Source organism: Xenopus laevis, chromosome 9_10L, assembly GCF_017654675.1.
Source record: "Xenopus laevis strain J_2021 chromosome 9_10L, Xenopus_laevis_v10.1, whole genome shotgun sequence".
Taxonomy (NCBI): domain Eukaryota; kingdom Metazoa; phylum Chordata; class Amphibia; order Anura; family Pipidae; genus Xenopus; species Xenopus laevis.
The window spans coordinates 129582046-129597025 of record NC_054387.1 but is presented as its reverse complement, the minus strand read 5'-3'; the positions used below and the strand labels follow the sequence as shown (position 1 = coordinate 129597025).

Sequence of the window (14980 nt, the reverse complement as noted above, 5' to 3'; positions counted from 1 at the left end):
CCCCTGCTAAAGTTGGGCCGATAAAAACTGCCAAAAGACTAGGGGTATATTTAGTAGGGATGCACCGAATCCAGGATTCAGCCTTTTTCAGCAGGATTTGGCCGAATCCTTCTGCCAGGCCGAACCGAATCCAGATTTGCAAATGCAAATTAGGGAAGGGAAGGGAGATCTCGTGACTTTTTGTCACAAAACAAGGAAGTAAAAAATGTTTTTCCCTTTCCACCCTTAATTTGCACACGCAAATAAGGATTTGGATCAGTATTCAGCCAAATCTTTCGCAAAGGATTTGGGGGTTCGGCTGAATCTGTCTGATTAAGTAATCTATGCAGTATAAAAATAATGCACCCATCAATTGTGATCTCTGTATCTGGCATGCATTGCAACACTAATTACCTGAGAGAGAATCCTACCTAGTTTGTGGACTATTTCATAGGGTTCACCATCTATACCACAGTCGGGGGTTGTGGTTATTGAAGTGTCACATGGTTCTTCATTTTCTGTAGCAACAAAAATTAATTTACAAGGTAAATGCATGTATGGTTTATGGAGTTTCTCTATCTATGACTAGCAACCAATCAGATGTTTGTTAATAAACAGGTAGCCAGGAAGTGCTAGCTGCTGATTGGCTGCTGTTGATTGCTAGGCCTAGAGCAAGTACGTCTTTTATCGTTACTCCATGAACATTAGTTAAACATGAAAATGGACAAAGTCTACACTTTACTAAATATTAATATTAAAGTTAATGAAATAAAATATAAAAAATCTTATGTTTTTGTTATTTATTGAGCTAAACAGAGAAACTGAAGCCCCTCCATGTTTGGTCCTTGTGAGGTAGATTATTCGATTCCTAGTGCTCAGACAATCCTCCTGCATAATGGACCCCTGCTAAAGTTGGGCCGATAAAAACTGCCAAAAGACTAAGGGTATATTTAGTAGGGATGCACCGAATCCAGGATTCAGCCTTTTTCAGCAGGATTTGGCCGAATCCTTCTGCCAGGCCGAACCGAATCCAGATTTGCAAATGCAAATTAGGGAAGGGAGATCTCGTGACTTTTTGTCACAAAACAAGGAAGTAAAAAATGTTTTTCCCTTTCCACCCTTAATTTGCATACGCAAATAAGGATTTGGATCAGTATTCAGCCAAATCTTTCGCAAAGGATTTGGGGGTTCGGCTGAATCCAAAATAGTGGATTCGGTGCATCCCTAATATTTAGCAAAGATTGAAATTAGAGATGACCACAATCCAATAGTATGAAATCTCGCCACTTTACGTTAATTTCTATGGGAATTTTGATCCATTGATAAATACTCTTTAAAAAATATGAATGGTGCGTGGAGATTGATCTCTAACTTCACTCTTTGATAAATATGCCCCTGCGTGCTTCCTCGACCAATATCTGGTGGAAAAGGAGGCAGCTATTGATCAGGCAGGTTTAAAAATTCTGTCGGATCAAGGACCACATCAGTTTGTTAATGCGGTCCTCTCTGACTGACTGCATTCCTGGCATTGTGAGCCAATCATTGGGCCCTAGAGACCACGATTGGATCAGCCCAACTTTTCCCACTGAAGACGGGCATATCGGGGCAAGATTCACTCATTTAGCGACTTCTACGAAGAAGCGGATCTGCCCTTGTATGGTCACCTTAACATAACAGGCACAATAAATAATGAGCTGACTCGAAAGAACCAATAATGGAGTACCGCAGAGTACAGCAAAGGTTTTCATCAACTACTTGCCCCAGGCTACCCATATCAGAACAAGGACGACATTAAAGGGAATGTAAAACCAAAAATACAATATTGAATAGTGAAAGAAGTGCAGTATTTTAAGAAATCGCCGTTTTTTCCAGGTACAATGCAGCATTTTTTCCTTATTTTCAGCAAAATTGCTGGAACGGGTTAAGATACAGCCACTGCTGAACATTGTGCACAACTTGGCCCATGATGCACCAGATTAGCTTCTGATTGGCAAATCACTTTTTTTTTTTTAACTTTTTATTTATTGCTTCCACAATCCAGTCAGATAATACAGCAGGCAGGCCACAGGAAAAAAAAAATAGTTTCACAGTTCAGAGAATATCTCAGGAATTCCTGGCAAGTAGAGGTAGTTGGATTGTGAAAGTACCCATCTCTCTGATTTTTGGTGCAACTTTCCCAACTTGCAGGTTATGAGGTGCAATTTTGCTGAAATTTGGGAGGGTGGGGAAAGCACTACATGGAGGCTTTTTCCAAGTTTTGTTTAGCAAATAATGCAAGTTTTGCAAGTTACCATAGAAACATTTTGAGCAAATATACAGTAAGTGCCAAGGATTTATATAAAAGAATTGCTTCCTTCCTTAAAGTTAAAACACCTCATTGGCTTCCAAATTATAATGTTATTTAATAATATAATAAATACAGTATATTATTTATGGTTTCAAGTTTGACACTGTCAAAATACTCCCTAAAATTTTCTCATACGCTTACCAATAGCTGATGGCGGGTACTCTCCTTGGGATGGCTCCATTCTGATAAGTACCTGCAGCTGTCTCTTAGTATTCAGTTCAAATACACTTTCCCGACAAATAATGAGCTGCAACCTTGAATGTGTTCTTTTCTGTATATAGAAGAAGGTACAGCAGAATGAGATGGTGCCTGTAGTAACAGTGGATAATAGTCTCTGGGAAGGGAGTGTGACTGTGGGATAGCAGGTATAGTAGGGAGAGATGGTGCCTATAGTAACAGTGGATAATAGTCTCTGGGAAGGGAGTGTGACTGTGGGATAGCAGGTATAGTAGGGAGAGATGGTGCCTATAGTAACAGTGGATAATAGTCTCTGGGAAGGGAGTGTGACTGTGGGATAGCAGGTATAGTAGGGAGAGATGGTGCCTATAGTAACAGTGGATAATAGTCTCTGGGAAGGGAGTGTGACTGTGGGATAGCAGGTATAGTAGGGAGAGATGGTGTCTATAGTAACAGTGGGATAATAGTCTCTGGGAAGGGAGTGTGACTGTGGGATAGCAGGTATAGTAGGGAGAGATGGTGCCTATAGTAACAGTGGATAATAGTCTCTGGGAAGGGAGTGTGACTGTGGGATAGCAGGTATAGTAGGGAGAGATGGTGCCTATAGTAACAGTGGATAATAGTCTCTGGGAAGGGAGTGTGACTATGGGATAGCAGGTATAGTAGGGAGAGATGGTGTCTATAGTAACAGTGGATAATAGTCTCTGGGAAGGGAGTGTGACTGTGGGATAGCAGGTATAGTAGGGAGAGATGGTGTCTATAGTAACAGTGGATAATAGTCTCTGGGAAGGGAGTGTGACTGTGGGATAGCAGGTATAGTAGGGAGAGATGGTGCCTATAGTAACAGTGGATAATAGTCTCTGGGAAGGGAGTGTGACTGTGGGATAGCAGGTATAGTAGGGAGAGATGGTGTCTATAGTAACAGTGGATAATAGTCTCTGGGAAGGGAGAGTGATTGTGGGATAGCAGGTATAGTAGGGAGAGATGGTGCCTATAGTAACAGTGGATAATAGTCTCTGGGAAGGGAATGTGACTGTGGGATAGCAGGTATAGTAGGGAGAGATGGTGCCTATAGTAACAGTGGATAATAGTCTCTGGGAAGGGAGTGTGACTGTGGGATAGCAGGTATAGTAGGGAGAGATGGTGCCTATAGTAACAGTGAGATAATAGTCTCTGGGAAGGGAGTGTGACTGTGGGATAGCAGGTATAGTAGGGAGAGATGGTGTCTATAGTAACAGTGGATAATAGTCTCTGGGAAGGGAGTGTGACTGTGGGATAGCAGGTATAGTAGGGAGAGATGGTGCCTATAGTAACAGTGAGATAATAGTCTCTGGGAAGGGAGTGTGACTGTGGGATAGCAGGTATAGTAGGGAGAGATGGTGTCTATAGTAACAGTGGATAATAGTCTCTGGGAAGGGAGTGTGACTGTGGGATAGCAGGTATAGTAGGGAGAGATGGTGTCTATAGTAACAGTGGATAATAGTCTCTGGGAAGGGAGTGTGACTGTGGGATAGCAGGTATAGTAGGGAGAGATGGTGCCTATAGTAACAGTGGATAATAGTTTCTGGGAAGGGAGTGTGACTATGGGATAGCAGGTATAGTAGGGAGAGATGGTGCCTATAGTAACAGTGGATAATAGTTTCTGGGAAGGGAGTGTGACTGTGGGATAGCAGGTATAGTAGGGAGAGATGGTGTCTATAGTAACAGTGGGATAATAGTCTCTGGGAAGGGAGTGTGACTGTGGGATAGCAGGTATAGTAGGGAGAGATGGTGCCTATAGTAACAGTGGATAATAGTCGCTGGGAAGGGACCTTGGGGTATGTAATAATGGTCTCTGGGAATGGACTATTGCAGAGCAGATATACTTTGATTACTTACATGCAGAGGCAGAGTACACAGTGCACTTAAAGGAGAATTCAAACCCCCAAACTAATAAAAACCCCTACCCTACATAGTCCCCCTCCCTGCTCCCCCTGCTCATATGTTAACACCTGTAAATGTCCCTATTCCTTTAATCACCCCTCGTTGCAGTCAGAGCTCATGGGCGCCATCTTCGGTCTTCGTTGCATGCGCAGTTGGAGCAGTCTTCAGCTTTGTGATAGCTCCGAAAGTGACGGAAATTGTTGAAGGAAAGGAAAGGGACACAGAGATACCAAAGTGATGGAAGATGACGCCCGTGATGGCAAAACCCTTGTAATAGGCCATGAGACACCAATTTAGGAATGCTGGGTAAAGTGTTTGGTATTGTTATCCATTAGTTACACAGAGCTGACATGCTTTGCAGCACAACTTGTTAATTCTGGAGGAGCTCACAGTGTAAGGTCCATATTAAATTCCCATCACACAAAATTACTAGGGCCAACTTCATTAGTAGCCATTCAGCCTGCCTGTTTGAACTGAAGGAGAGAACCAAAGTAATCAGGGGAAAGCCAAAGAGAAATGCATGCTGGGAAATATTTTATAGACTAAGAATACAGCATTGCTGATTATATGGCGCAGGCAACAGATTCCATTGCTCTTACATTTCCCCCCACTAATGTATCTTCTCATTGCAATGATCCAAAAGACTAAGTGCACCTATATGTAAAAGTATCTACAATAGACTCAGATTTAGTCTTCCAGACTGAAGGAAACAAGATTCAAATAATTTATACAGTGTAATTAAAGTTCATTTTGCTTGACTAACATGATAAAATAGAATTTGGAATAATTGTTTTGGGTGACGGGTCCCCTTTAAAATCCAAATTTTTCTGAATTATTTGAGTTTTTGGCATTCGGACTTTAATAAATAATCCCCACAATGTTAGGCTGTTTGTCAAGTGATTAATTATAAACAATTCTAAGCTATTTAATGGTATTTATAGTACCGTACAAATCATAGTTATATTGATTCTATATAAAATTCTCTAGTAAATAAAACTCCCCATTACCCAGTGGTGCAGTCGTTGGAAAGATTTTTGAGAATTTATATGGGCAATCGTCTTTTTCTCCCATTTGATCCATATGCCTCTTATTTTCCTTTTGGCAAAGGCAACCCGAATCTGTCTAGGGGTCCCCTATGGGGGCAGTGCGTATTTTTTAATTATAAGGATGAAACAAATGTGGTCGCCACAAGAAGTCTAGGAGAGAATTCCTTACTGCCCCCCGCATATTACTGCACAACAATTCCCAGCACAGTTTAACCCTGGATTATACATTACAGGATGTTGGGAGCTTTAGTCCAGCGCCAAACGTAAGGACAAGAGAAATACATTTAAAGGAAAACTATACCCCTCAAACAATGTAGGTCTCTATAAAAAGATATTGCATAAACAGCTCATATGTAAAACCCTACATCATGTAAATAAACCATTTTCATAATAATATACTTGTAGGGGGCCCTCCGGTGGAATTAAAAGGCAAGTACACGAATTTTCCAACTTTGAAGAAAAATAACTTTTATTCACACGGGTCACAATGTACTCACACAGTGCACTTCAGGACATCACCAGGGACACATTCAGGATTTACAAGAAGCCTCCAAGTTTGCCAGGATCCACGAACCCAACCAAGGTCTTTTGCACCACCTAGTCGGTCAGGCAGTCCGTCACACGACCTGCGACCCTCCACCTCGCCCCGACTCAGGACTTTTACTGTGTGCCACCTCCCTCCTTCAGCCAGGCCGACACCGCTTCAATGCCTCACTGACCTTTCCGGGTAGGACTTTTCCTTGACCTTCTTCTTGGGTTGTCCGCTAGACCCTGCCTAAGCACTTGGTCCCTCACTGTGGCTGAACCACTGCTTCTAAACCTCTAATGCTCCTCGTTGGGGAAACAACTACCCGTTCTCACTTAGCTATCACTAGCTAGCTTAAGTACCTAGTACTTTTACTTATATTTCCTTAGCACTGTCTACTTCTAGACTTCACGACATCCAACTCTCCACAACACCCTGGGTGTGTCTCCCCTTTAAATACTTTCCCTCTAGCATTAACTACCCACTAGCTAAACATGTGTTTCCCCAACTCTTGTGCATGTGCCTATCACTCCTTAGCACATGAACCATTCCAACTGTAATACAATACTGCCATCTAGTGGCCACATTTAAACATTACATGAAGATTTTCAAACACAATTAAATCACATACACATTTAACATTTCACATTCATACAACTTACATAACTCACATACAATTTTACATACATCACTCGAACACCCTCTTACATCCGACACCTGTTAAATCAAGCACGTCCTCGTGCACACAAACATTCATAACACATGCAGATGGAAGAAGAAACAAGACAACAATATGTGATGCTATAAACTGTTTATAACATAATCAAAAAGTCTTATTATTTTGATAAGACTCAAAATGTGTTTACTGATTAATATAATCAACTGTTTCTTTAAAGATAAAAGAAGACATAAAATATACAAGAAAAAAATCAAATGCTGCCCATAAGGAAACATGGCAACAGTAAAACCCCGATTGGGCAACCTCCCTGAACAGTTCACCCCAACTGGGCGACATCCATAAAACTGGAACTCGAAGAAAAACGGTTTCTTTAGGTGACTCAAACAGTTCAGTCATTTTCACCTTGGTGCACAACAGTTAACCTGACTCATTCAGATCATTTTATGAAACCAACACTTGGTGTCTTCAAAGGACACATAATATGCCGGATGAGGCTTTTCGGTGTAACCGCCTTTGTCGTTGGGTACATCCTTGCTATAATGCCGCTCAGGCGCTCTCTTGCAAATGCTGCACACATAAGTACGCAGAATGGTGCGGCCCAGCCACCACATGGGCAATTTTTCTTGCACCAAATCCTTGGCTCTTCGGCGAGCATCACGGTCATGTTGGGTGAGGCTATCCCTGTCCATTTTTAGATAGTCCAGAATGTCCTCTTGAATCCAATCCTCTAGTAACAGAGACACCTCCAAATACACGTGTTCTGGGGCATAGGGCATATAGTACCCCCACTTCTTACTAACCTCCAGATTCATTTTCTTTTGTACACGTGAAAGGGCTCGGTACTCTCTTACCGGCGCCTCCCCAGGTAGCACCCAAAAACTGGTAACATCATTGATTAGGACGGAATGTGGGGAAGGAACCACCTCTCTCGGTGGAACTGCAGCCATAACTACAGCGGCCGCTTCACCTTCATGCTCAGCAGCTATTGGGACTTCCAGCACTGGGGCTAGTGATGAGGGACCCACTTGTACGGTGCCTAACTCCCGGTCTTCCTCCCAGGGAGATTCTTCTGAAGAAAGGCCAGGCGGCAATGGTGTAACAGCCGCCTGTGCTGGATCCCGCCCAACTTGGGAACCCGGCCTAATGGCTCCTGCTTGGCTCTCTCGCCCCCTGGGTGCGACTCGATATCCCTGGCCTAAAGGGAGTGGCGCACTTACCGCTGGTGCTGCGGTTGCCTCCTCCTCACTGTAGGAAGGCAATGGGGTCTCCTCCCGGAGTGTCTCGGTCTCCTCAGCCAAGTCCTCGAGGGTTGCTGCATCAGCCAGTACTGTTTGTGTGACTTCGTTGGCGGTAATCGGGTAGCGATCCTCCCACCTTTGCAAACGGCGGTCCATCAGCTGCCAGTCTTCATCGGCGTGGCCACGCACGAACAGGGGACCCTGGAAAAATGGTCGCTGGCAAGCGGGACAACGCCCGGAGACATCCATGATGTGCCAGTGGGCTTCCGCGCCACACCCGCCGCACAGCGGCAGCAATCTCACCGCTCCTCGGCTGGTAAGCTTCTGGCCAAACACACCCGCCCAGATGAAACGACGGCCAGTGTCCAACATTTCCTTCTCGATAGGCTGGGAACTTTCGAATCGTGGCGCTGCCATGTTTGGTTCCGTCAGTATCACCACAACTGCTCCGTGCACAATCACCATGCGGTCTGCAGCTTCCAAGATGGCCGCGCCTCTTTATACTACGTACGCATCACTTCCTGCTCAGCGCCCACGTCCAAGATGGTTCCGTCTCACTTGCCAGTACCTCTGGGTCGTCACAGCCACCGCACTACTTTAGGATTTGGCTCCCTCTGCTGCTCGGTCTCTGTCACTACCCTGCTCACAGCGCGAAATCCAAAACCACAGCTGCCGATGACAGCCACCTTCTTGGATCCAAATCACGTTGTCCTCTTTGGTGGGGTGTCCCAACAGCGCATACACTTTCTTATCCTGCCGACTACGCCATTTTGTGTAGGGGGCCCTCCGGTGGAATTAAAAGGCAAGTACACGAATTTTCCAACTTTGAAGAAAAATAACTTTTATTCACACGGGTCACAATGTACTCACACAGTGCACTTCAGGACATCACCAGGGACACATTCAGGATTTACAAGAAGCCTCCAAGTTTGCCAGGATCCACGAACGGTCAGGCAGTCCGTCACACGACCTGCGACCCTCCACCTCGCCCCGACTCAGGACTTTTACTGTGTGCCACCTCCCTCCTTCAGCCAGGCCGACACCGCTTCAATGCCTCACTGACCTTTCCGGGTAGGACTTTTCCTTGACCTTCTTCTTGGGTTGTCCGCTAGACCCTGCCTAAGCACTTGGTCCCTCACTGTGGCTGAACCACTGCTTCTAAACCTCTAATGCTCCTCGTTGGGGTAACAACTACCCGTTCTCACTTAGCTATCACTAGCTAGCTTAAGTACCTAGTACTTTTACTTATATTTCCTTAGCACTGTCTACTTCTAGACTTCACGACATCCAACTCTCCACAACACCCTGGGTGTGTCTCCCCTTTAAATACTTTCCCTCTAGCATTAACTACCCACTAGCTAAACATGTGTTTCCCCAACTCTTGTGCATGTGCCTATCACTCCTTAGCACATGAACCATTCCAACTGTAATACAATACTGCCATCTAGTGGCCACATTTAAACATTACATGAAGATTTTCAAACACAATTAAATCACATACACATTTAACATTTCAGATTCATACAACTTAAATAACTCACATACAATTTTACATACATCACTCGAACACCCTCTTACATCCTTTTCTAATAGTATGTGCCATTGGGTAATCATAAACAGAAAATTGGCATTTTAAAAAATAAGGGCCGCCCCTTGGGATCATACGATTCACGGTGCACACAAACATACCAACAAACAATACATGCTAGGTTACGAGCCAGAGTTGCGCCTTTTGCGTCAACACTTCCTGTTACAGTTAGAGCTGCAGTATTTCTGGTCAGGTGATCTCTGAGGCAGCACACAGACCATCACAAAATGGTGGTTCAAGGTAAGAGGTGTAAAAGGACAATATTTACTTTAGTATATATACCAGTTTGGTAAGATTCTTTAATATGTCACTTAATATGATAAATTGTTTAAGTATTCATTTTGGGGGTATAGTTTTCCTTTAAGCAACATGACTCTGACTCAATTTCTGGTAATAACTATTGTGCTAAGCAGTGAAATCTATGAGAAAAACATTTCCTTCTGCCATTGTTACAGAAAACGCAGCTCTGAATCTAAGCACAAAGCTCTATCAGAAGTGATACTAATAAATGTACTGTGTGATGCCTATGGGTATGATTCCTCACCCAGGATCATTCCAGAGGGTTACATACTCACCTATTGGAACCCCAGCAGGAGAATGAGCCGTTCCACAATCCCCAAATATTCTCTGCTTCTTCTGCGCTAGAGCTTTGCTATCTCCCTCTTCTTGTTTACTTCTATCCTTGTCTCTGACTTATTCTCCTCTCAGTTTAGTTTCACTTTCTGCTCTGCATCTTCCCTCCCTGCTCTGTTACTCAGTAACCTCCTGTTATTATGTAAAAGAGGTGGTTCACATTTATATTAACTTTTAGTATGTTATTGAATGGCTAATTCTAAGCAACTTTTCAGCTGAGCCTCATTTATTTTTCTTTTACAGTGTTTAAATTATTTGCTTTTTTCTTCTCACTCTGTCCCCCTGAAATGGGGGTCACTGACCCAATCTAAAACGCAAATGCTAAAACATGTATTGTTATTGCTGCTTTTTATTACTCATCTTTCTATTCAGGCCTCTCCTAGTCATAGTCCGGTCTCTTATTCAAATCCATGTGTGGTTGCTAGGGTAATTTGGGCCCTAGCAACCAAATTGCTGAAACTGCAAACTAATAAAACATGAAAACCAATTGCAATTTGTCTCAGAATATCACTCACTTTACATCATACTAAAAGTTAATTTAAAGGTGAACAACCCCTTTAAAGGGAACACAATGTTCCCACTTGGCTGAGCACCTGTAAACATGCACACATCAAAATGTGGCGCACAAAGAATTTTGGGTGCAAGTGCATTATTTCAAACTTAATCAAAGCAACCACCTCTCAGCTCACACAGCTATTTAAAGGAGCACATGATGTAATATTTAATATAAGATATTTTCAGCAAAAAAAAAATTAAAAAAAGATAAGAGCTAATTTTGGACACAATCCCTTATCATTGGCACAACCCAATACAAGTTGCACGGGGGAGCTTTGGGTGCTGGGTTGGGATGGAGGGGAGCTCTTTGTTCCTCCAGGAGGAAGTGGAAAAATTGCAAATGACACGCAGAGTAACTTCTAACTGACCTAGTCATTTAAACCCTAAGCAGCCAGAAGGGCAGAATCCCTTCAGTATTATAGGTCCAGTACCAGACTCTGTAATCAGTGGCAAAAATCAGAGTGAGCTTGAGCATCAATTTTAAATTACATTTTTTTTTGTTAATTTCATTATTCAAGCCAGCACATCATTCTTTTAACCAATGTGATAAAACAGGGGGGTTGTTCGGAACTCCTAAAAAGTTCCAAAAACAAGTTGAACCCACTAGTGCAAGTGGAAGTCCGGGTGCACCTGCTTTCAGAAAAGCCGGCCAGCATATTGAAAAGAGCCATTTAAATGAAAGCAGAAAATATTTTATTTAGAAATTACACATTTTATGGAAAAAGTACAGAGCCATGCAAGCTGCCTCCGTTGTTGTTGAGTTGTTGTGAGTTGAGTTGTTGTCATTTCAGACACACCTCTGAAGATGTTGCTCTAGAACAGTGGTCCCCAACCAGTAGCTCGTGAGCAACATGCTGCTCACCAACCTTGGATGTTGCTCCCAGTGGCCTCAAAGCAGGTGCTTATTTTTAAATTCCAGGCTTGGAGGCAAGTTTTGGTTGTATAAAAACCAGATGTACTGCCAAACAGAGTCTCCTGTAGGCTGCAAGTCCATATAGGGGCTACCAAATAGTCAATCACAGCCCTTATTTGACATCTCCATGGATTTGTTCATGCTTGTGTTGCTCTCCAACTCTTTTTTAGATTTAAATGTGGCTCACGAGTAAAAAAGGTGGGGGACCCCTGCTCTAGACAAAGCAGGCCTCAAATGTATGAAGACTACATCCACCTTGAAGTTTGGTTACAATCCTTTCTCAGTTTTCCTCTGGATACTTCAAAAGTTAACCAGATATGTGTCTGGTATGATCATCATCAAATAGCATTACATCTCAGCAGGGTGTCCTTCTTCCTCCATAAAGTTCATTTAAAGCCTTGGCTACTGACCACACAGGCCAATTAAAAAGACTATAAAACTAGTAAAAAAAAAGTATATCAGCACTAATTCCTTTTATACTTGGAAATAAATCCCCTGGCACCATCTGAGGTTTGGAAAGTTTAAGACAGAACTTCTTGCCCTGGAACCACTGGTCAGCAGCCCAAGATCAAGTAGCCTCCCAGAAGCTCCCGCTGTTGGACTTTGCTCCCATCATACCCAGGAGCAGTTCACAGTCAGCAATCTTCTGGTGTGCCTTTGAAACCCAGTACCATTTTTTACAGACTGTGGGGTTCATTTATAAACACTGGGCAAAGTTGCAGCTGGGCAGTAAGCCATAGCAACCAATCAGAGATTAGCTTTTTCCAGTCAACTGCAGGGTAAACACTGAAAGCAATCATCTGATTGGTTGCTATGGGTTACTGCCCAGGAGTAATTTGCCCAGTGTTTAGAAATGAACCCCAGTGTGTCATTTATATTGCAGTTTATTAATCTGGACCTGGTGTTAATTCTTGTAACCTGGAGCCTAACAGTGTAACTGACCTTACATATAAAAAAGAGAAAAATGAATTAAAGCATAACACCATCTGTACCTTTCGCTTGGCCACTGATTTAAGAAAAAAGTAAACTTTGGCCTTTACTTCCCCTTTAAAATTGCTGTATAAATGTTTCCTTGGTTTAATCTCTCCTCCCTTGTTGCTGCGCTGCCAGACACATTGTTATTTCTAATATAAGCAACATGAGATGTGCGTGCGGCTGAGCTACATTCCCGAATCTGCTCCTTTCTGTTTCATTCTGACTCGGTTCAGCAGCGTCTGCTTTAACCCTCTCAGTGCCAACTGACATGCAGAGGGTGGCTTCCTCTGGAACAGGAGCAATTACACATTTATTGAGTAATATTGCTTTAAGAATTTAACCCTGATGTTACAGTGAGCTGACAGTTATGTGGCCCTATTAGGCCCTATATGCTACATGTTTTTCTTATGTTTTCATGAAAGTAGCAACATGTGTGTTTACTGTGCCTTTACTGTGTGTGACACATACCCCACATCCTGTGCTTGAGGTTAGAGCTGCACAGACATTTATTTTGTGCTCCAAAAATGGTTTTAGAAACGGTGTCAGTTGTATTGGAGAGAACAAGGGACAGCAACCTTTCACTTGTCTGGACTGACCATGCAGGGCCACCATCAGGAACCACAGGGCCCTTCTACAGGGGGCTTCACTTTGCTACTCTAGACCCTGAATGGGACCCCAGCTTTTAAGAAATGTCCTTGCCCACTCTGGGCCCCTAATCCACCCAGTTATGTCCCATTACATACCTCCCAATTGTACTTTTTTTCGCGGGACAGTCCTGATTTTGACAGCGCAAACTGTAGTCCAGAGTTTCTCCTGCTCTGAACAGCCTGAAAAAGATACAACGTTTCCAAAGCTCAATCAGATAAGGGGCTTTTGGCAGAGAGTCCAGAATTACGTGACAGGTGCACTTAGATACTTTTGTAACAATTTGAGATAAGCAAAGAAACAAACGTAACAATTGTAAGATAAGCACGAAAACTGACTTGAAGCTTAACCGGCAATTCACCTTCATTAGCAAAACTGTAATAACACATAAAACTTGACCCTTAAACCCCCAGACATGTGTTCAAACTTTTTATAACCTGCAAATTTTGTAAAATGGATGTGGTATTTAGGGGTTGTGCCCATAAAATGGGCGTGGTAACTCTTTTTGTCCCTCTTTCTGTTTTCCAAATATTGGGATGTATGCCATTATGTTGAAACCCTGCCCATAATCTAACCAAACCCCATCTGCTCCCCTGCAAGTCCAGCTCTTTCATGACTTGGAAATCACACATTTATGCCTCATGGGGCCCCCCTGCTACAGGGGCCCTCAGGGTTGGACTGAGACAGTGGGACACTAGGAAAAAACCCGGTTGGCCCCGGTCCTCCGGCTGGAACTTGTGGGCACCCCTCCCCCCTTCATGTGCTTCAGAGGTGGTGGTGTCTGGCCAGTTCCATATGGAGGAGTTGTGTCCGACACTGGGGCCCCTGTACCCTCGCCCCATTGGTGGCCCTGTCTCTAAGCAGTGGCTCATGATGGGCTCTGTGCCAAAGAACAGGGGGCAGGTATTCAGTTTAGTAACATTCCAGCTGTTGATCTCTGCTATTTACACCTACCTGACAATTTTCCTGACAGTCTTACTTATGTTTTATCAAACTGCCACATTCATCAAGACAAAAGTGCCAGTTCTTCAGAACTGATTCACTCCTTTAAGCAGTTGAATTCAGTTTATTTTCCTAAGGGGTGGGCGCCAGTGCAGCGGCAGTACTGAACTATAAGTCACTAATACACAAGAAGCTTGCTGCATACCGCAGTTTGTTTGTAAATCAGACCAGGATGGGAAGAAGACTGCAGACGACTGACAGATCAGCCCTGTGTTTGTGGCACATCCGTGTCATACATGCAGACTGGCCTACACGGCATGCTGGGAAATATTTTGCTCCCTGAGACACTTTTTATGACCAGAGGTTTTTGCAGTTTATACAGAGAGTCACAAGTAAACAAACATGCCATTCCCCACCTAATGAAAGTGATGTCACATGACTCACTGAAACCTGTGTATTATAATAAATAAAATAAAATATCAGGATATTATTAATCACCTTGGCGTTCCATGACTTCATGCTTTTATATAGTGAATAAAGTACCCCCTCTTGTAAAATATAAGGATATTATGAGTTACCGAGGAGTTTCATGACCATATAAAAACACGAGGCCGAAGGCCGAGTGTTTTTATGCAGGTCATGGAACTCCGAGGTGACTTCTAATATCCTCATATTTTGCAACTGGGGGTACTTTATTTATTATAATACACAAATTTTTAGTGAATCATGTGACTGAAATGACATCAGAACTCACCGTTTATAACTGATGACATCAGAACTCACCGTTTATAAGGATATAATTTACAAGATATTC

General features: G+C 43.1%; 1 protein-coding gene across 1 annotated transcript in view; it reads right to left on the bottom strand.

Annotated features, from left to right (window-relative positions):
- Positions 1 to 14692, bottom strand: part of LOC121398350 — a 31261-nt gene extending 16569 nt beyond the window's left edge. The window contains exons 1-4 of the mRNA XM_041577538.1: positions 14665 to 14692; positions 13323 to 13406; positions 2468 to 2597; positions 411 to 497 (exon numbers count right to left, since the gene is read on the bottom strand). Coding sequence (XP_041433472.1) covers positions 411 to 497; positions 2468 to 2597; positions 13323 to 13406; positions 14665 to 14685 — 322 coding nt within the window. The 5' untranslated portion in view covers positions 14686 to 14692. The remainder of the gene's footprint in view (positions 1 to 410; positions 498 to 2467; positions 2598 to 13322; positions 13407 to 14664) is intronic.
- Positions 14693 to 14980: the final 288 nt, after the last annotated feature.